The sequence below is a fragment of the Siphateles boraxobius genome, unplaced genomic scaffold, assembly GCF_051911475.1.
Source record: "Siphateles boraxobius isolate OS27281-9 unplaced genomic scaffold, OSU_SipBor_1 37, whole genome shotgun sequence".
NCBI lineage: Eukaryota > Metazoa > Chordata > Actinopteri > Cypriniformes > Leuciscidae > Siphateles > Siphateles boraxobius.
In genome coordinates, this window is record NW_027508997.1 from 3800014 (window position 1) to 3823783 (window position 23770).

The window sequence follows — 23770 nt, forward strand, 5'->3', positions numbered from 1 at the left end:
AGCACTATGTTTTCCATAAATTTTTGTGGGACCCCTGCAGAGCCTCTAACTGTCTGTTAATAAGTCTCTTAAAATAATAAGAAATTTGATTAGATAGATATTAAATAATCAACTTTTAGAATTAAGTTTATAATGTCATATGGTTTGACTCCCCAGAAACTTAATGATATTTTTGCATTAATATTTCATTGATTTAAAAAAATGAAACTGAAAAGTATATTTAAAATATTATTAGTTAAATTATTCAGATTGTCACACTGAAGGAGTAAGGGAAATATGTTTTTACGTTTTGTTTGATGCTTAGCTTACACCACAATACATTTTTACATTGAGTCATTACATTAAAAAAAATTCTTAATTTTTTTTTGCCCAAATCCATATGACACTAACATGAATATAATTCTAAGATCTGTAAAATATTTGTTTTCCTTTTCTTTTTCGTGGAACCTGTTAATAGTATGTCACTGACCAAAATCACAGTGATCTCTCATTGTTTTGTCTTCCACTGTTTGACAGTAAAGGAGGAAGTTAGAGCGACTTTTCAAAACCGCTCGATCGAACTGGCCAACAGCATGGCTGTTCCCAACACTCTTCCCAGTGTGCTGCCGGTTGTGGGGTGCTCCACGACTGCCGTCCCTCTTGTTAATAACCGTAAAGGAAGTCTGCTCCCTCCAGCACCACCCTCACAGTCACGCCTCAGCCTGGCTGGACTGAGCCGGGCCCGCAGCCTGCCCGGAAAATACCGCTACCGCCCCAGCCCCTTGTCCTCCACGCTCGTCCCCACACACTGTAGGTTGTGCCTTAGGACGCATTAGTCAGTGCTACCGCAAACAACCCCTTCCTCCTGCATGGGTCCCTGAAGTCACTGCCGCGTGCATGTAGAGCAGCTAGTGGCTAATGTACCCCCTGCCCCAGCACTAAATGTGTGGGTGTGTGTGTGTGTGTGTGTGATGTGTGTAACCACAACTGCCATCAATGGGAGTATAGAAGTACCAGAATAGCTAGATTACCCATTAAATACCATGGGATAGACCACTAATTAAAATGTTTTTTTTGGGGGGGGGGTTTCAGTGCGTTTGTTTCTGTTCTATTTTCTTTTTTCTTTCTTATTTCTTGTTTCAAAGTCTGGGGTTATTTCCAGGTTTAAAATAGATTATCAGTGTGGTCTCAGACTTTTAGACCTCATTTTAAACTCGTTGTCAAGTTGTACAAAGAAAGTCTTCAGGACTGTAGTGTTTCTTATTTCTCTTGTATCTCTGTTGTACGTTAAAGCTTGCATCAGCCAGTTGTCTTTCTGAAGCAGAGGAGACAGATGTCTAGCTCAATCGTTCTGATCGGCGACACAAAGAAGCGAGGGCTATAGGTGCCCGTGGTATGGAACAGCAATCACACTTTGGTGGGCTGATTCTATTTTGATTGAGGTTGTAAAAGTGCCGTAATGTAATTTGGAACAAGCAGAGACTTGCTGAAATGGCCGTGTTGCAGGTGGAGTTATTTCATTGTTAAGCCTCTTACTGAAGGGCACCACTGTACCTCGTAAATCTCCGCCGCCTAATTTGGAGGAGCAAGGGCAGGAGAGAGCGGTCCGGCCCAGCCAGGCCACTTGCTCAACAACCATAGTAAAGAACAAAGGGCCACTGCATCGCTGTCTTATCAGTAGTGATATTTTTAAAGTTGATTACCGTCTCACATTGCTCCCTCCACAGTGTAATTTCAAATGTCAAGCACTGGCATTTGGTGAAGACACAGACAGCGTCTTTTTGTTTAATTTGTCTTTTTTCATTAGAACAATTAGATGACAAAGGGAAATCAGAGATATACAAGTATATGTGTTTGCAGTATTTGTCTCTAATATTTTGCCGTGCTGCTGATGGATTTCTAACAGTGCCACACTATAGCAAGTTTGCAGTGTTTTGGAGTTTCGGTTACTAGTTTGTCTGTAATACAAATCAGACCAAAATGTTATGTTCAGTACCTGGTATCATACTCAAATGCTCATTGTTATGCAGAATAAAAAACTTAATTATACAGTATAATATAAATATAGTAGTGCAGCATAAGAAATATTAAATAATTTCCAAAATGAAAAAAAAAAAAGAACATTATGTACTGTGGTATACATGGAAATTGAGGTACATGCAAAATTCCAGGGCTGAATACATTTATTAGGTTTTATTGCATCATATTGAAAAATTTATCCCCTACTTAAAGGAACAGTTCACCAAAAAACTGTTTTGTCTCTTTTTCTGTTGAACACGAAAGGAGAAATTTTGAAAAATGTCCATGCTTTTCTGTTTCATGCAGTGACAATTCAAAGTGACCACAACTGTAAAGTAAAAATAACATAAAGTTTAATTTAACTTTTTTAATTTTACTTCACCACTCACAAATCTCATTTGTGCTCGTGTTCAATTCAGATATGGTAAACATTTTGATGCGTGGGCCAGAATTTGACGCTATTGTCATATGAAAAAGACCATGGACATTTTTCATAATTTCTCCTGGAAGAATAAAAGTCATATAGGTTTGGAAGATGAATGAATGATGACATTTTCATGGTTAGGGTGAACTATTCCTTTAAATTAAACTATAGTTTTAAAATATTTCAGATTAGTATATTCATATAATCTCCAGAGGTTTAAAGAGCTCAACCTTCAGACAGCTTCAAAGCGCACACATGATGTGTTTATAAAGCGGAGAGCTTGTGACATTCACAGGTCCCTCAGTAATGTCCTCTTGGAGAGGCGTTTCAGAATGAGAAGGCTCAGTTCAGGGTGCTTGTTCAGCGCTGAGAGTGCTTGTGGTTCGGGGGACAGACTCGCAGCGTAGCCATCACTCACGGCTCTCTGAGTGATGAGGATTGATTTTGCCATGTAGTCATCCATTAAAAAACACACACCAAATTACTCTTCTTTTTCTTTTTTCTTCCCCTCTGTCATTGCTCGAGCTCATGACCTCCAAACAATGACAGAGAGTGAGGTAAAAGAGAGTTTGATCATATCGATACCGATTGAAATAGATCCGCACAACTCTTTGAAAAGCAAAACTCATGAGAATTCATGGAAAACAGGGTGTAAAACTTAATGGTTGTCCTTCAGGTCTGTACTTGCTATCTTTTAAGTGTTCTTTTGTCCATACTAACACTCTTATCTTTCTATTTTTGGAGGTCTTCTCAGATTTTAGTGTTTTTTGCAATGATTGATTGAGTGTTGGCTTTTGTGTTCTTAAGTATGTCATCTCCAGCACACTTTACAATCACAGCTGTCCACAGTCTGACACTCTTTGCATGTGTTTGCAGTCGAAGATGAGCATCCGTCAACACTGTCACCCAAAAAGAAGCAACGCAACGGAGGCATGCGAAATTCACCCAACTGCTCACCCAAAATGACGAGGTAAGACATTGATTTCAAGACGCTCCCTCCACCCTTCAAAAGGAAAGAGAGGCAGAGACAGGACGGATGGTGCTGGGATGGTGGGAGAGGGAAAAAGAAAGTGTGGAGGGAGAGAGAGAGAGGGGGGGAGGGGGAGAGCAGGCCTTTCAGGCCGAGGCGTTTGAGCTGTCAGCCTGTCAGCGGTTAATGATAGAGCTGAAATATTTCTGTCATGAAAGCAGCTATGAAAAGCTGTTTGAAAAATACTCTTGCTTTAAAGTCTCAGCTGTCATCTCCCCCCAGTCCCGTCCACATGTAGTTCTTAAACAGCGGTGGCACTAATGACGGTGCCAACCAATCAGAGACGCCAGCATGGTTACTTAGCCTCGGGGCTCTTCATCTATTGTGGGAACCCCTGTGAGGAGTGTTTTTCGTACTTAAGGCCATATGTGAAATGTATCATCGCAATCAAAAATGAATTCAAATATTACCTTCCTTTTATCCTGTCCGCTGGAATTATAATGCTGCTAATTGATTTTGACTGATAAAAGGACTTGCTTTCCGCCCATGTGGCCAGGAGACGTTTATGCAGAGGTTGTAAAAAATGCAGAGACAATGCCCTTCGTTGCACATCATCATGTGAGAAAGTGTTGCTGAAGGTCTGGAGGAAGGGGCAACTTTCTGCAAAGTGATAGTCAACATGCTTGATATTATTTGTTTTCGAAAAATCAGTTAGTCACATTCTCTAAGTTGTAATATAATATTATGCCAGCATGATGTTGCAGGCTTATTATTGCTTTAGTAATAGTTGTAAAATTTAATATTTGAATTAATCTTTTACATGAAACAGCAGTTTTAATTGTATTTATTTTTCAGTCTAATATTTACTTTTATTTGTGTAATGTTTTACTTTTGTATTTAATTATATATTTTATTTATTTAACATTTTATTGTTTTGTTTAAAAAAATAAAGATTTTATTTAATTTTATTTAATTTCTTTCCATTTGTGTGCCACCAACAAGGCATTTAGCGTATTAAAAGTAACCCAGACAGAGGTCTCCAACATGAATCTCTCCCCAAAAGAAGCAATTATGTTGAGTTTTACATATTGTAAACTGTCAGCCCTGCAGAGGATCTCGCCCTTTAGTCTGCTTTCCAAGTGAAAATGATCAATGTTCAATTGTTTCTTTTCGCTCTCAGTTTTAAACAATAAACTGCGAGAGGAATGAAAAAAAAAATAGCTTTCAGCGATTGCTCAGAAGGATCTTTTTATTCCTCAACTTACAGCACAAAACTGTTTTTCTGAGCAGATTTGAAAGTCCCCGTTTGCCATGTAATGTATGCATCGGCTCTTTGATCTACAAGTGATAATAATTCTTGGGAGTTATTTACCCTGTTTTGAAACGCTTCAAAGCGGTGTCAAAGTTTTCTGTGCTTTAGGGTGCCTGCGTGTTCAGCTGGCTCTTGGGTACTGGATGACAGGTCCTCTGTTCTAGGTGTAAGCTTTTTCAAGCCAAAGCCCTGCAGCGAAACATCAAAATTACCAAAGACAGACCCGTGGACTCCCTCAACCTGTGCCCTCCTTGTCAATATATTACAACATACATTAAATACCTCGCCTTTACAAGGTGCGTTTTAAGCACAATGAAAAGCGATTGTTTGAGGGAGCCTTAGGGATACTTTATTCAACAAGCAGGAAAGGGAAAAACAGCAAGAGTATACCATATCAAGTATGGTTTTTACAGGCTTCTGCGCCTCCAGGCTTTCGTAAATAAATAATGATCAACAGATTGGCTGTGGGTTTTTGAAAAGTATGCCTTTGTCAGTTTGCATGATAGGGAAAATTTTCAAAGCGAGGAGCTGCTTTCATAGGCTGCTGGAGAGGGATTCGGGGAGCCAGTGACTGCCAAGTGATGCGGTGGAATAGCTGAACGCTGTTTGAAAAGCAGCTCGCCCCGACTCTCAGGGCAACTTCTGTTCTCTCTCGCTCTCTCTTTCCCCAAATGCACGTCTAGGACGCTCCTCTGGACATACCAATTAAATGGAGAACTTTCTGGCCTGCTTAGGGTACCCGCTAATTTCCTATAAAGTTCTCTAGCCCTTTTATTTTTAACTTAAATGTCTATTTTAAGTGAAATTAATGTATTTCTGGTAAGGGTGCTTCCGATTGATTGGTCGCCGATCATAATCGGCCGATAATTGCTTTGTGATGTGTGATCGGCGGTCTCTATAAAGGCCGATCAAGAAAAGCCGATCAGATGTCACAAAACTCGCGAGACAATTTTTTATGCCCTGGTAAAAATGGCTTCACCGGTCTGGCAATTCTACAAGGTGTGTGAAAAAGACAATTCATTAGCAATCAATCTGTAATGTGTGTACCAAGCCGCTGCCCGCTTGTCAAACTGTGCAGCCTCTCCGTTCAACCCGTAAATAAATCCATCGATCCGCAAACTACGTTTGAGTTCTTAAATGGTCTAGAAGTAGATCCTTTACAAGCGTGTCAGAGGTTGCGGGTTCTCCGCACTCAAATAGTTTTTTTTCTCTCATCAAAACTGAATATGTTCATCAGTGGTTACAGTATATCAAGCAGGGACACGTTTGTGTGCTTTTTATTTTGTGATTTCGCCGGAATGAATAGTCTCAACAACGGCGATAGATTGAAGCGTGCATCCGAATGAAGACTGCGCGAGGCACAGAGAACAACTGTATCCATGCAACTGATCGTCACGGCAACGAGCGCTCAGCTTGAGTAAAATACAACAATACATTTTAACGCTAGATTTCTTATTTAATTCATACTTTGCAGTCACGTGACTACCATGGATACCTGGCGGGCAACAAACGCTAACAAAATGGCCAATACTACAATCAATTATATAGTGAGGCTATTTTGTTTCCATAGCACATTAACAAAACGTTTAATGACACTAATAACACTAAAAACAATACAATTACTAAATATGAATAATATCACTAAAATGATATAGGCCTAAAAACAGTCTTTAGTTCACAAACAGCACAACTCTGCCATCTGTGAAAATCAAAAGCAGCTTCAAAAACTTGTTTAAAAAAAGAAATATTCTTCAAATTTTTTACTGTCATTAATGTAGGTCCACAAGAGAAATAAGATAGTTGTCGCTATACCGTTATATCCATCGTCGTCTCTGAGAACCCGATTATGCTGAATAATAGTGCATCCAATCGTATAACAACTATCTGGCATGTCGTTTACACTTCAAAACACCAACTTTTGTATATTAAAACTGGCGACGTCCTGGCAAGATCCTTGATTAGTTTACTGGGTTTCGTTGCTAGAGAACGACGTTCTTTCCCGCCATCCAGTACTTGTGACGTCACGTGCAAAGTATTAATAGTGAACTAAATGAATGCTCTGCTAGTTAACTGGAGATGTTTTTTTTATTTGTAATAGGAACATCTGTGCGTGCCTCAATGTTACAAAAATTGGTGGGGGACAATATCGATCCTTAGAAACAGTGGTGGGACACGACTTCACTGGATCTAAACAAATCAATCTAACCATAGATGTGACCGTGGTGGCTTTCTTAATCTGTTTAAAATACTTTTGCAAGGTTTCTTGCAAAAAAAAAAGGTTTATATTGATGCTTAAGAAGTATTTTTATTTGTATTTTCTTTTTTTGCTGTGCACTTAACTAACTGTGGTCCTTTTAAGTGTATTATAAAAACTGATGGCTGACTGACTCAAAACATTATTTTGGCTATAGCCTTTTTTGTTGCAGTTTTTAGTTTAAAGTAGTCTAAAGCTAAATTTAAAGACTCAGATGTTCTGTCTTTAATCTTTTTTTATTTTATATTCTACAGGAAAGTTGTATTTGTCAAGCCCTAAGCTGTTCCCAATAACCAAGCACAGGCTGCTTAATATTTTAGTTAATATGTTTAATTTTAAAGTTAATTTTAAATATTTAAATAATTTTAAAGTTAATATGCTGGACATGTTGCTTGCAAATAAATACACAGGTGTCAATTCATGATACGTTGTCTTCTCTTAATTGTAATACTTAATGTACATTGATGTTATAGTTTAATAAATAATGCTACATGATAAATAGAAGGCTTCAGATAGACCCTGTAATCGGTGATCGGTATCGGTATCGGGTGATACAGCTTCCAGTAATCAGGGATCGGTGATCGGCCCCAAAAATCCTGATCGGAGCACCCCTAATTTCTGGGTGTTTTTAGTTGCAAAAGTTGATTTAGAATGTCTGAAATATTACACAATGACAGTATCATGCTTCAAAAAGACGCTTCAAAGGAGACACAACACGTCTAATTGTGGGAAGTCACAATGCATCGGGTTCCCTAGCAGAAGCGAGTAACGTCACATATTTTATTCTGGAGTGGCATGGCGCGATGGATTGTGCTTGTGACTGGCAGGCAGCTCTGACAGCGGGTGAGAGATAGCTATCTTGGCAGAGGTGCACTGCGCCAGTCAGTATGTTGAGGGGAGATTGAAATGACAGAGGTCCATAGAGTGAGTGGTGAAACATGCACCACGTAATAAAATATTCAGTCAGGGTGTAAAAGCACTAAATGCTTTCACTGTTATTAGCACCTGCACACAGTCTCATATCATCTCATGCACGCATGCTAATTGACACATTTCTGATGTGATATTTTAGCAATCAAACACAGTCTAAGTGGCGCGTTTCACTGAATTAACCTGCTTAGGAAGGTGAGAGAGGAATAGAGGGAAAAGGTAATTATGAGGTTTGTAATATGAATAGAATTTCCACATTTTTACTACCACAAATCTGTTGTTGCATTTGGTCTGTGCAGTCGTTGAATATTGAAATTAGTATTTGTGCTTCACATAACCGTGTTGTTATTTTAAGTGTAAATTAATTTTCTGGAATATTATCTGACATTATGCAAATATGGAAGGTGAGACAGAGGTCCCATCATTCATTATTAGAGTGATTAACAAGGGCCTAATGCAATTTACAAACCTCATTTAGTGCTGTGTTAATTACAGGGTGTTGCAGAACAAGGCATAACAGGCACAGTATTATTATGTCAGTTAAATTTCATCACATTCATGAGATAAAATAATACACCCTGGTGTTAATAAATAAATAGCTATTCATTACAGTGATAAATCTTGTAATTTATTGGCCTTTATTTAAATCATTTTAAGATTTAGACCATCAAAACTTATCAAAATAAAGCTGAGCTGTTTCGTGTAATAACATTTTATTTATCATAGATATATTATATGCACAATCAAATAGTATCCTGTCATTATCAAACAGGACTAGTTTAAAAAAAATTTTAAATTGTTCTAAATGGTTGTTAAACCAGCACTGTGGATAATAGTATCACAATAGTTGGGTCGAGCAGACTCTGAGAGGACATGTTCCCCTGCAGCCGTGTCTTAGAAATGGGGCTTTGTTGTCTGCCCCAAGGCAATTCCCTCAAAGGCAGCCTTTTTGGCCCATCTCAGGCCCGGTAACATGCTGCACTGTGGGTTTTAGTTGACAGTTTTATGCATTTACAAGGGTTCAGTGGTCTCTCACAAAAACTGTCCTGAAATCGTGAGTATCTATTCAAGAGTCACTGAGGGAAAACAAATAGTAATATACCTGAACTAAAGAATTTCATGAATTTATATTGCCATCTAAATCAGATATTGTGAATATTTAATACATTGCCATACCTAGTAGTTATTTTAATAATTCAAATTTATTGGCTAATTTTTTTTTGCTATATTTTTATCTGCATATATTTCTTCTACAACGGGCTGAATATTTATGCAAACAACAGATTTTACGGGTCTGTTTTAAAGAATGTTTAAATAATAACAATAATAATAATGTTATATTGCAGTAATTAATTTTGAGTTTAATTTTTTTGAATTTATGACAGAAAACATGGGATTTGAAATTCAGTCAAAAGCGAGATTAGACATAATTATATATATTTGATAATATGCATTAAAAAAATTGTGATAGGTGTTATATATTCTTGTGTGTGTATATATATATATATATATATATATAAATATATATGCCTATAACTGTGCAGGCATGTCTATATTGAATACTACCAATAATTCTGTATTTGAGGCAGAGAATGCAACCATAACAAGCTCAAAACAGAACTCTACTATATGTTTTTGAGTTGCTATTCATACCAAACATCCCTAGACCAGGCATCAAATGAACATGGCCGCACATTTGGTTTGTGAATTCTGTTTTTCAGTTGTATAGTTCAACTACTGACCTGTTTAGAAAGCTTTCAAGGGAGTTCACTAAAATGAATCTGAGCTGTACCCAGGTGCTGGGACTTCTTTCACGGTCAACATGCCCCTCAGATCAGCTTCAGCAGGGCGCGCTGATATAGGTTAGCCTGTTTGGACGTGACATGCTGCTGAAACATTAATGGCCTTCAGTTTGGGGGAGCAAAATGTGATTGGGCAAATTCCTAAAATATTTAAAGTGCGCCTCTGTTAAAGCTTTTACCGTTGGACGCATCACGTCAGGAGTGATGCGGAGTAAAAGCCGGTAATTGGCGTTCCATTCTGGTGCCACTCAGTCACTGAAGTGCTCCGGCTCCATCTCTTCCACTCCAGTGCTGTCACCGGCTCGGACACTTTGATGACTCCGCAGTCTTGGCAGCCCGGAGAGAGCTGCAGTTATGATGGAGTCCAATGCACAAATTCAATCTGACAATGACAAGCCATGTCAGCACAAGGCTGTTTACTTCTTATTTATTGTCGATAGACGTCTATTGAGATGTGCGGAAAGTTTGTCCTTTGACTAATGTCACAATTGAGCCCAGAAGATAAATTCCCACTGTTGCATTTTTACTAACCTGCATTTGCAAATAGGGCCAGCGGACATGTTTTCTTCTTACACGTTTTCTCCTCCTTATGCTCTCTTTTCAGACATGACCCTCTGCTCATTCCGGGAAACGAGCAGATTGAGAACATGGATGCTAATGTGAAAAGATACGACTCTACTGGAATGTTTCACTGGTGTCCATCCAAAGAAATTGAGAAGGTCATTCTGGTAGGTATCTTTCTAACTGCAGTGTGTTATAAATCACCTAGTCACAAGAATTTTACCTTTATTGTTTCAGAAATAAGCACATTTTGACTGCAATCTTAAAAACTGAGAGTGAAAAAATACCATATTTACATCATATAATATTCACGCAATGTTCTTATAGCACTATGATAGCACTGATTTTGTCCAGTTGAAAACATACAAAAAACACATAAAACTGTTCACATCACATTTCATTATCGATCAGGCTCAAATTGAATGCTGAATCCAGTGTTTCAAAAGCAGAAGTATTATTAAATCTCGCATTTATGAAATCTTATTTTACTTACTTCTAGGGAAACAATAATATCATGTTCTTTTACACACACAGAACTTAATGAACCTCGTATATATGAGAAATAATAAAAAAAATAAAAAAAATAAATAAGATTAATACATAATAAACTATAAATGAAATGTGTACAATTTTTAGTATTATAAATTTGTCATGTACCACAATTTGGGAATAATTATACAGAAATCACTGATGATTCCTCAAAGTACCCAAGGTCACTCTAGTTTTGAATGTATTTGAGAAGTGTGACATGTTTTGTTACTGTGTATGTTGTACAGTCAACGGACATTTCATATAATTGCACTTTTAGAGACACAATTACTGAGTCAACATTAAATAAATATGAAAGTAAAGACAGTTATACGTTTTAGAATTGTGCATTTGTATGTGCATTATATATTTACCCAGTAATCAAAGCTCTGAAAAACATTTGTGTTCAGATTTCAATCAATTAAATACAGATTTTGCATTTTCTGCCCTTTTCAATTTTAAACAATACTCTTCGTGCAGCTTGTGTTGTTTTTTTGAATGGGTGGCAGTATATGAGCTCTTATTCCATTTTTGCTGACGAGATTGTAACTGTCTTGTTTGTTTTGGGCTTTTTCACCACAGACACGCAGCGAGGCATCCATGACGGTTTTAAGTGGACATGTAGTAGTCTGTATATTCGGAGATGTCACGTCAGCTTTAGTGGGGCTTCGAAACTTGGTGATGCCTTTGAGAGCAAGCAACTTCCATTACCACGAGCTAAAGCCCATTGTGTTTGTGGGCTCATTAGATTATCTAAGAAGAGAGTGGGAAACCCTTCACAACTTCCCCAAAGTCTCCATCTTACCTGTGAGTATACCACATTGTAAATGAGCCTAGATTTTTTACACCTGGAGAAAACAAGCTGTCTGTAAACGTTATGCATTCATGTGACTCAAGGATTAAGACCTTATTTTGCAGCAGATGTTCATTTTTACAAGCTTTTTGTATGGAATAGCGCCACCACAATTTGTTTTCAAGTGTTGCTGTTCTGGCGGCAGGTTCCTGTGGGTCGTGTGAATCTCAGGCTTTGCTTCCTACTCTAGTGCTTGTTAGCATTGCCTTGACTGAGTATGAAAAACGAAGCCAAAAAGCTGCCGTCAGCAAAGGCTAGCCTTTAGATTAGACTTCCCTCAGCGCCTAGTTAGATCAGCTGAATGTCACTGCCTTTAGAAAAGTAAATACTTGTTAACTAATTTCCCTGAGCTCTGTGCCGTCTTTAATTTGTTTTTCTCTTTCTTCCTATTTTTCCTCTCTCTCTCCGCTGAAGGGTACGCCATTAAGTCGAGCTGATTTAAGAGCCGTCAACATCAACCTCTGCGACATGTGCGTTATCCTGTCAGCCAATCAGAACAATATCGATGATGCTTCACTGCAGGACAAGGAATGCATCTTGGCGTCTCTTAACATCAAATCTATGCAGTTTGATGACAGCATTGGGGTCTTGCAGGCTAATTCCCAAGGTAAGGAGTGGCCAAGAATACTTCAGCACATAGAGAATACCTCTCAAGAGCTTTAGTCTGTGAAACTAGCACTTTACTCTGTGCTTTCAAAGACAACAAGGTCCAATTATATGCCAAATGGTTTAATAAAACAAGGGGAGACATGAATTATCAAAGAATAAAAGCACGACTGACATTTCAAATGTTTGTGCATTAGGAAAGACAATTAAGCAGTCATTTAGACACTTTATGCAAACATTAAATGCCTATGAAACTAAAGACTGTTATACATTGAAGAATTTGCATTTCATGCATATGTATATCCATTATTGGATAATGCGTGCAATTCTGAGCACGAGAATTATATTTTTCCCTGTATTCAAAGAAAAAAAAAACCATCCCTAACGTTTTTGTGCAGATTGCAAATTTGCCTCCAATTGCTGGACCGCAGCAGATTTGTTTGCCGACAAATTGACTCGAACAGATTGTTTATGCATACAGATAAACATGTAACCCTCTTGTGCCCATCAGGATTCATCATCATTAAACAGACTGTACAAATCAGCAGCTTCACTCTCTCAGCTGGTCCTCATTACGTAAATTATACACACCGCACAAGCTGGCCCACAACAATTAACATTTCAACCATTATTGAGTATCTACTTTTTGCACAGAAAGATGGATTTAAAGCTTCAAAATGACAGCTTTCAGATGAAATGTGTCCAATATTGTCCCAAAGGCTCGCGCTGAACAGTGTGTAGTGTTGAGGAAGAGCACATCCCTCTGCTGTGGATGATAATAGATGGTAATCATACTCTTTGTGCACGTGAAGAAAACGTCATTACCAGGCCGGAGTAAATCTGTTTGAATTGTCTGTGCTGATTTAGAGGAATTCTGATTTTAAGTGGAGTTGAAAGTACTTCAACCTTATTAGTGATTGAAAGCATAATCAAATTAGCCAAAATATTATGTGTAGAAATTTGTCTCTGCACAGATTCCATGAGTGCTTGGTCATTACTCTCTCAATTAGTTTAACTCAACATCTGGCATGATCAACAGCAGAGCAATGCTGAGTAATAAAGATTTATTTCATTAACACAGTGTATTAGAACATAATTTATCCCACAGTGAACAGTTTTCTTGTTCTCTGTTTAATCCCAAGTAAACTTTTGCAGCAATAAAAATAACAAATTATTCATGTTTGTAGTTCAAACTTGGCAAATATGTAGTTTTATTATTATTGTTTATGTTACATAATTACACATCATACTTACATTTTCTTTGATAAAATAAAAGAAAACATATACATGTTTTAAAAAATGAGATACAGGTGTAATAAATTACATCATACCACATCATCTTGGTAAATATTCTTGCCCTCAGCACCTCGCCGTTTCAGTGCTTGTTAAACTTGCACAGAAGGTGTTATTGAATAAATCAGCAAGCCTTTTGCCAGGAGAAAGTACTACACAGGACACTGCTATCAGTGCTTAAGGCGTCTTTGAATAAAGTACACAAAATCCAGGCTACATAATGCATTACAGTTGAAAACAACAAACTAAAGCAGAATTTATATCGTGACTTTAAGGTCTGTTTGGAGGGCAAATAACTTTATGAAGTGTGATCGATGTGCAACAATAAACACAAAGTTGCACAAGACCAAGTGAGATGTGGCTAGACTTGGTCTTGAAAATTTACTGAATTACTACTTTTTATTCCACTTTTTGAAAGATACCACAGTTTTAACGTGTTTAAATTCCTTTGACATATTCCTGTATAAATACAATCAGAAACTTATAACATGCACAATATTTATCTCTTCTGGAAATATTGGAGTTGTTCTTCAAAATTATTGCTTGACTTCACAACTGTCTTTATCTACTATTACATAGAATTATCTTTGTTTGGAGTTGCTTGAATATGAATGAATGTTCAGTTTCTGTAGACATTCTGAATATCCTGACCCAAAACCTGGTTAAAACAGGCACATACCAGCAGTCGTATTCAGTTTTATAGAGATCAGAATATTTACTTAATCTGGTTATGAGAGAATATGACCAAATTCTGATATAATAATAAAATTCTTGCATGTATATGCAGTCATTGAATTGTTGAGATGCTTTATAATGTGAAATATTTGTACACTTATCATATACTTAACATATCTATGCAAAATAAACAATAAAAAACAATACAATCAACAGTACTATTGCTCTTGTGTATCAGCATCCAAATTGCTCTTATTTATAAGCTGAAGCAAAGATGTTATTCAGAATGCCAGATGGTTGACTCTGACTGTCACTGCATATCTGATGTCTTCACAATTCACACAACAGGAGACGTGATTATTCTCTGCACATTTAAGACAAAGTCTTAGTCTCTCTCTATCTGTTGTGTATTCTTTTGTTAATAGCTATAAAGAAAGCTAGTCTATTGAACTTCCCAATTGAAAAAGAAGGACAACCAGTACAGAATTCTGCAGGCCTTTGAAAACTTTGTGACCCGAATCTTTTCCCTGCATTATGTTTGTCACTGTAAAAACTATACGCTTGCATTTTTCTCCAGTCGATGGATGTCAAAACAGGGCCAATGCATTATGCATATAGCATTACTGATTTAAAGTGTTTACTTGTCAGCTTGAGGAAATGCAAAAGTGTCAAGTCATGTGAATTCATACTCTTGTCACTCGTGCTTGTATTTCATGGCATTTCACATAAAAGGTTTTCAGGATCCACTTCACCAGTTTTACGGTAACAAAATGAACGGCATATAAAATTTATACCTGCTGGTTGATGGAAGGAAGCAAATGCTAAATATGCCTGAGCTGACCCTTAGAAACGGATGATCTATATTTCACTGTTTTAGACTAGCATGACAGTCCACTCGTATCCTACCACCACAAACTCTACAATATGACTGTTATGCCAATGGTTTGTTCACCATTGTAAACCTTTTTTCTTTTTGGCACTGTAAGCATTTGACAGTCTCATTCCTTTCTCTTCCAGGTTTCACACCTCCGGGGATGGATAGGTCATCTCCAGATAACAGTCCAGTGCACGGCTTAGTGCGGCAGGCATCCGTCACCACGGGATCAAACATCCCGATCATAACTGAACTCGGTAAGACGCGACTGCAGTCATACTGCTAACATGTCAGTGTCAAGTGTGATTAGAATCCAAACTCCCCTATCAAGTCATACTGATGTGTTTCTTATGAAGTATGTGTCTGTGATGTGTGTAATGGCACACCTGAATATTTCACCGACTGGGTCAAAGTTGCGTCCTCATCAGTTGTGCCTTTAATGCACTGGAAGAGACCTAGACTTATAGGGAGAGAAAAAAAGCATGTAGTAGCAAAATGGATTCATTTATAAATAACAATGAGGGTGGCACTATTCCCATGGTGGGGGAACTCATGAAAGTTTTAGATCTCAGAGGGCACTAAAGCACCAGAGACCGGCCGCTCCAACTCTCCACTGACCCAATTACAGCGTGTTACACCAGAAAGGCTGCGAAAGAAAATGGGCCTTACAGACACTTACAACTTCATTCAAAACACGCTCCTCACACATACACATATGTTCGGCTGGAAAAAAGACATACATTAGATCCAGAAGTCCTCCTCCCTGAGGGGTTACAATATCCTATATCTGAGACACACAGGGCCTGGTTTACTAAAGGTTTGCTGGCATTTTCTTATTGGTAGAGGTGAAACAAATAATAATCTTCTAAAAAAAATTAAAAAAATAATTTTAATCAAGTATAATCATTAGAATCTTATATAAAGACTCACCATGTCATGTGTCCTTAAAGACATTGACTAATCTGAAAGCTAGAGTTTGACTTTGTGTTGAGATGATATTTTCATCCTCTAGACAGTAGACATGCTAAAAGTGTAGTTAACATAAATTGCCACTTGTTTATCATGATGTGAATTGATTATTTCTTCAATAATTATTCACATGTTGTTTTCCTAAGCTACTCAGATAATCATGGCTAACAGGACATTTGAAGTGCTCTCAAAATGAACTCAAAATGGAGAAGAGTTATTCTTAAAGTACTAAAAGACCTAAACATTTAGCATTTATGGTAACACTTTATTTTACATTAAAGTTATATGCCGTTACTATAGTAATAACTATAAATAAATAACACAATTACATGCAATTACTCTTAAACCAAACCAAACATTAACCCTATAGTAAGTACATGTAGTTACTTAATATTACTCATTACTTAAATGTATAATTACAGTGTAACAACGGCACCTTAAAATAAAATCTAACTGCATTTACTGAGTAACAAGTCAGTAACAGAAGTAATGGAATAAAGTTTCCGTGTTACACGTCACATGTAGTCACAATAGTAAATACTATAAATAAATAACTTTAAACCACACCTTAATTCTAAACCTAACCCTAAATTAAGTGCATGTCGTTTATTATGTCATTTTATTAATAATTTATAATTGCATTGTAACAAAGACCACATCACTTATAAATCCCATATTAAATTAAATCAAAATCAATGGATAATATATACTACCATTCAAAAGTTGGGAGGTTAGTTTGATTTTTTTTTTCTTGAAATAATTTGATTTAAAACGGACACATTCAACTGATCAAAAGTGACAGTAAAGACATGTATAATGTTACCAAGATTTCTATTTCAAATAAATGCTATTCTTTTGAACTTTCTATTCTTTAAAGGATAAAAGAAAACAAAATGATTTCTGAAGGATCGTGTGACACTGAGGGCTGGAGTAATGATGCTGAAAATTCAGTGTTGCCATCACAGGAATAAATTACATTTTGAAATAAAATAAAAATAAAATTTTAAATTGTAATAATATTTAACAGTATTGCTGCTTTTACTGTATTTTGATCAAATAAAAGCAGCCTGCAAAACACACGCACACACACATACACACACACACACACACACACACACATATGAGCCATCGGCCACCGTCTAGATGTCGGTATCACCAACAGCCATTTAAAGAACTCGTATGGATCGTCGGTTCAGTGGATCAATTTGACACTGAGGTTTTGCTGTAATAATTTAACTAAAGTTCTTTGCAGTTAGATTTTTGTGTGTGTGTGTAAAGGTAAAATTCAGTTAAACATAATTCACAGTTACTTGAAACATCTTTATCAGCAGATTGCCAGCAAACCGGACACATTCAGTTCTTTACACAAGCGAATCATTGACCGTCAATGGAGCTCCTGGTAAATCAGGCCTGCAGTATCAGTGTTGGAATATGTGCAATTACACGTTTTTCTGTTCTAAATGGTTCATAGTAAGCTTTCCCCTGTTTGCAGTGCAGTAGATACCTAAGCTTGCACAACATCCCGTTATCATGAACAAACACGGCTGAACTGTTCCATGGAGTTCTTACAGAAGCGCGTCATCCTGTCGCTGTATCTTTATATTTCTAATCCCACTCTTGACATGATACTCTCTTTTATGCTTTTTTTTCTCTGGCTTTGAACTTGTTTCAATAACTGTCTCCCCTCAACACTGTTTTATCATCATTAGCTAAGCCTGGCAAACTACTGCCTTTGGTTTCATTCAGTCAGGAAAAAAACAGTGGAACCAACATACAAATGATAACAGAACTGGGTAAGCTGCGCCTTTGTCCTCCGCTACCCTGATGCACTGCCTCCTTCATCGGCTTGTCTTGATTTCTCTCGCTGCAGCTGAGGCCTGCTCCCATGGCATCACTTTGAACACATTTTTATCCTTAGTTCTGGTTGAAATTGACTGTCTTGTTTTGGCCTTTTTAAGGATTTTTTTCTTTCTTTCTTAGAGCATCACTAGGCCTTTGATCATGCGAGTCTGTCCTTGTGGCTGTTTCCATAGCATCTCCCTGCAGTTCAATTCTCTGGCCCGGGCTCCTTTTCATCAGCGGCCTGTCTGATAGACTGACATTTCTCTTCCTTAGCTCACAGGAAGTCTGGGAAGAAATCAAATTAGAAAAAGAAAAAAAAAATCCAGATCAAACCTTGCTTTAAGCTGTTTATTTTTATTTATTTATTTTGGTGCTGGCCCTAATCTCTGAAGCATAGATTTTGAAAGGGGGTGAAACAAAGATTGTGTGAGGCTGTGTTCAAACTGAACGGGATTTCAGAGCATTGTCTCTATACATTGGCCGCCGAGACCATAAACAATAGCTTTAAAGCAATCTGGCTGCTTCTGCTGTCCAACCAAAGATACCAAGCTGGTTGTTTTATATAAGTGGACCTAAATTCTTACAGTTTGTCTAATAGAAGAGTTCTCTATTACTCTACAATGGCATTTGGCATAAGTAATAGTTTACCCAAAAAATAAAAATTCTTTCATCTTTTATAAACCCTCACGTTGTTCCAAACTTGTACTACTTTTTTTTTTTTCGGTGCAACACAAAAGGAGAAATTTTCCATGCAATTACAATGAATAGGGATTAAGGCTTTCAAGTTCCAAAAAGGATAAAGAAGCTTAATAAAGGTAGGGTCATAATACTTGTACACTATATTCCACATCTTCTGAAGTCTTACAATAGTTTTGTGCGAGAAACAGATATAAATTTAAGTCTTTATTTACCGATAATCTTCCCCTCTTGTGATCTGTTAACAGCTGTGACTAGATCATTGCATCAGATTCATGAGTAAATCGTGCAGATCAGTTTTGAGAAGTCGAAACCAAAAACAAGATCTGACTCAAAAGAACAATCCATTTGTAGATCAAACAGCACGACTTCTCTTGTGAACATGCCAAGTGTAGTTGGGTTGGAAGATTTTTTTGTGTGTGTGATTAATGATTTATATTGCAATATTTTTCATTATACACATTTGGAATGAGGGTGAGTAATTGAAGACAGAATTTTCATTTTTTTAGATTCAAGTTGGATTCCAACATTTTTGGGCACTGCATTGTCCAGATATCAATATTTCAATATATATGTATCTCCATAATGCATGCCCACTGACGTGCATGCGATTTTTTTATTTATTTATGCTCATTGTTTATTTGAATTCATGGACCCATTTACCAATGGTTGGTGAGACACACCACTTCACCATTTGCAGGACATTGGTTGTCTCTTCTGCACAGATGTAAAACTTCTGTCTCTCTACTGCAGTGAATGACTCCAATGTTCAGTTTTTGGACCAAGACGATGATGATGACCCAGATACGGAGCTGTATCTGACCCAACCGTTTGCCTGTGGTACTGCCTTCGCAGTCAGCGTGTTGGACTCCCTGATGAGTGCGGTGAGTTAGTGGCTAAACAGCTGCCAGGTTGACACCTATTTACTGATTTGAATTCCTTTAAACAGATTAGCATACATAAATCCTTTAAAGAAATGATCCCTGCTGAATAAGTCGATTTAGATCCTTTAATTGTGTGAAGGATCCTTCATACTATCTACTAGGCGTCAGATGATCTTTCCTTTCGCATTCAAAAGCAGCCAGTGATTTGGTGAACAAAGCAACCTCTCAAAAGGTGCACAGTCATTTCTCTCCCATCATGGCATGTCATATAGAATTACATGAAGGCATGTCTCACTGCTAATCCTCTGAAATAATGTATAGGAAAGAGACATCCTCCGGCTGTGCAGTGCTTTAGATGTAGGGCTCAGACGTTACCAGTAGGCAGAGGTTGGTAAATGAAATGCCACATTGATCAGACAGCACTGTCAGCAGCGGTGACATCAAAAGGAAAGTTGTTGCCAAGACTCCTCATATAATGTGTCATGAAATAAACTTTCAAGAGTCTTATTAGATCTTTTAACAAGGTAAGTGCTCAAGTTGTCTTTAATGGTATGCCTTGACACGCAAGATGGGCTGCTTTGGGGTCCAAGAGCTCTAATCTCCTAACAATGTCATCTTGGGTAGATTAGGAAAGATACCCTTTTTTTCTTTTCCCCCTCGTTCTCTCTTCTTCTTTGGAGCTTTTTCCCCCTCACCACCTACGACCGCTGCTATCCCCTTATCCATATGATGGCTTAATTCCAGTAGCTTTCACTTTGAGTGAAGCTAGAACAAAGCAGCCTTCAAGTGCATTTCACTGTGGACAAAGGTGAAGCCTGCTAATAGACAGCTCTCATCCATCATTGGGCTGAATGCTGCTGTCAGGGGCCCAGAGTGGTGTCACTCTAGCGCGAGCTCGCGGCGACACAGCCCTCTGGAGCTCAAACAAACGACCTCATGATCCTAGTAGAATCTCATATTTTTACACGTTAATCATTCAACAACTTTATCATCAGTGACACTGAAGAACAATTGATGGACAAGATACAGTGGGGTCCACAAGTAAGAGATCACTTCGAAATGCTAAGATACAAAATCTTATTTAAACCTGCAATCATAACCAAAAGTTTTAGGATTTAAAACATGTAAAACACATTACTGTCTAAAAGATGGGGTCACTGAGAATTAAAACTTTTTTTCAGCAAGGACATATTCGAAAAATCAAAAGCGACAGTTAAGATATTTACACGAAAGCTACAAAAGATCTAAATTCCAAATAAATGGTGGTCTTTTGAACTTTGTTCATTGAAAAAATTATCTCATTGTTTCCACAAAAATATGGTGATAATTATAAATGTTTCTTGCATTAAATCACCATATTAGAACGATGTCTAAAGGATCATGTGACACTGAAGACTGGAGTAATGGCTGTTGAAAATGAAAAATCAGCTTTATGAATAAATGACATTATAAAATATTTTAAAATAGAAAACATTTATTTAAAATGTTATTAATATTTCACAATATTACTGTTTTTGGTCAAATTCTCTTTCAACTTCTTTTAAAAACATACTCTTACCCCCCCCCCCCCCCCCCCCCACAAACTGTAGTGTATAACTGAAATGAAGTGAATATTAAATATTTGTTGGTCACTAATCAAATTGTAACATTGGCCATGTTAACAAATGCCGGATATCATGAATCATCAGGTTTTAATTAAACATATGGGGCCTCATTTATAAAACGTTGCATAGAAACCATCCTACATTTAATTTTGCAATCATTTGTCAAATGTGCGTACATGTGATTCAGAGAACGAACCTCTCTTCCAGATGTGAAATTTATAAAGATCTTGAAATTGTGTGCAGATGAATCTCCAAATCTAACTATTCTCTCAAACTGTTAGAAAAAATGCACCAGTGGTTTCAGACTGTACAAGAAAAATCTCCACGACATTTTATTCTTGTGTTAATTATTCTTCATTGTATCTAATCTACAATTAGCAACAATAATGATAATTAAAATGTCCTCGTGTGCAAAACGCTCCCCTGTTAAGCGTTGCTGGTGTTACCAAAATGAATGTGCGTGGGGAGGAGACAACAACAACAACAACAACAACAACAGCTGGCGTAATTGCATTCCCGTGTCTCTTCCCTTCCCAGGGAGTGAAATGTGAAAAGACAGATCAGGGTCTAGATAACAGTGCTCAGGACAGCTCCAAATTCCTGACTGTCTTGAGTTGTGACTCTAATGGTACTCATGTCCGGATCCTCTTCTTTATCTTGGCAGACATACTTCAATGATAATATCCTCACCCTGATCCGGACCCTGGTCACGGGAGGCGCCACTCCGGAGCTGGAGGGCCTGTTGGCTGAGGAGAATGCGCTGAGAGGTGGCTACAGCACGCCACAGACGCTGGCTAACAGGGACAGGTGTCGGGTCGCCCAGCTGGCCCTATACGATGGGCCCTTCGCAGACTTGGGGGTAAGTGGACGGTTAAGAGGAGCTGACAAGTTTTGGCACTTTGCCCAACAGGGCTCGTTCCCCGTCCGACGCCTCCCCTGCCCGCTAATACAAAGTGAACGAGCTGAACACGCAAAGTCTGTGGGTGAAAAATAATGTTGCCTTGAATCATGATATTTCTGTATCCAAGTAAGAATGCCACACATTTCATTATAGCAGTGTAGACATTGTACTAGGATACAAATGCTGAGGATGAGACAAACAACACCTGCTCTTTCACTTTCTGAAGTTGCTTTTGTCATGCCTGAAATAAGCATAAGTTGATTTAAATGTTATGAATGAACGCTTAAAGCACTATTTTGTGTTCTTTTTCAGGATGGTGGTTGCTACGGAGACTTGTTTTGTAAAGCATTAAAAACGTACAACATGCTGTGCTTTGGAATCTATAGATTGCGAGATGCACATTTAGGTGCACCAAGCCAGTGCACAAAAAGGTGAGCTGTCCATTTTACCTATTACCTCGGTGTCAGTACAGTTTTAGTCCTTTATTTCACTAGGCATGTAATCCAGCTTTAGTGAAGCCTACATCTATAAACTCAGTTCTAGCACCTAGTGAGCTCCCTACCTAGGCAACGTAGAGGAAGAAATGTGAATTCATACTTTTTTTTTTAGGAAATCAACAATTTTATTCAGCAAGGACACATACAATCGGATTGGGTTAAAGTTACTCAGTCAGGGGTAGTAGGCCGTCGATTAACAAAATGCTGAAATATATTTTAAAGTATGTCAGTGAGCCTCCCTCTTGTCTTTAATCGTCTTATTTTACGTTAAAATATATGCATTGTGAACAAAGGACCGTGATTATTTCCAACCATAGGTGTTTGTTAATCCTGTCGACATTTAGTTGTGAATGGGGTCTCCCACACTGCTTGATCCACACACATCATTTCTCCCCTTGGCTTTTAGACTTTCGAGAAGGGAAAAAATTCCACTCCCCCGACTAAACTTTTAGGATACCGGGTATCAGATTTGCACAATCCATACACACAACGCTTCGGCATGTTTCCCTCGCTCGAAAGCTTGCCAGACCTCCCGCGCCTAGTTACTGTTGCTAAGACACGATTGGCCAGTGGCGGTTTTTGGGCGTGGCTTAGCGAAGGCTCAATTGTTCAAAAGTGACAATAAAGACATTTCCAATAGCCGGTTTCCACCATCTGGCCAAACTGTTCTCATTTCTTAACCATTCCAGTCCGTGCTGCATGGTTAGCCTACCGTGCCGAGAATTCTGAGAATGGTTTGTAATCGTGTCGTGCCGAACCAAGCTCAAGTGGAAATATAACTGTAACCGTTTCTTACTATTTTGAAAACCGTTCAGCCAGACGGTGGAAAAGCGGCTAATGTTACAAAAGATTCAGATAAATGCTGTTTTCTATTCATCAAAGAATCTCTTCAAAAATGTATCTCAGTTTCCACCTAAACATTAAGCAGCACAGCTGTTTTTAACTTTGATAATAAGAAATGTTTCATAAGCACCTATATTAGAATGAAATCTGAAGGATCATGTGACAATGAAGAATGGAATAATGATGCTGAAAATTCAGCTTTTCCATCACAGGAATACCTTACATTATAGAATATATTCAAATAGTCTGATAGTATCTGATAGTCGTGAGGATATATGCTCTTCTTTCTTTCTTTTCTGTTTTCTGCCGGAGTAGGATCACGTTTTTTTTTTTAAATACACACTTAATTTTTAAACCTGTTTAATATTATTGTAAGTGCAAAAAGGCAAACATCATAAAATTAAAAATAAAATCAAGTGAAGTAAATGCTTGATTTCCTTCTACATGAGATCCC

General features: G+C 37.7%; 1 protein-coding gene across 12 annotated transcripts in view; it reads left to right on the forward strand.

Annotated features, from left to right (window-relative positions):
* kcnma1a (potassium large conductance calcium-activated channel, subfamily M, alpha member 1a) overlaps window positions 1–23770 on the forward strand; it is a 243605-nt gene that overhangs the window by 212819 nt on the left and 7016 nt on the right. For 7 of the 12 annotated variants that reach the window (XM_077197117.1, XM_077197121.1, XM_077197122.1 and 4 more), the window contains 8 exons: window positions 3299–3392; window positions 10295–10418; window positions 11362–11586; window positions 12047–12239; window positions 15224–15337; window positions 19341–19471; window positions 21740–21934; window positions 22289–22407. In XM_077197117.1, the coding sequence (XP_077053232.1) occupies window positions 3299–3392; window positions 10295–10418; window positions 11362–11586; window positions 12047–12239; window positions 15224–15337; window positions 19341–19471; window positions 21740–21934; window positions 22289–22407 (1195 nt within the window). Of the gene's footprint in view, window positions 1–3298; window positions 3393–10294; window positions 10419–11361; window positions 11587–12046; window positions 12240–15223; window positions 15338–17758; window positions 17843–19340; window positions 19472–21739; window positions 21935–22288; window positions 22408–23770 lie in introns of all 12 variants that reach the window. The other 5 variants (XM_077197115.1, XM_077197118.1, XM_077197119.1 and 2 more) reach the window with 1 other exon arrangement.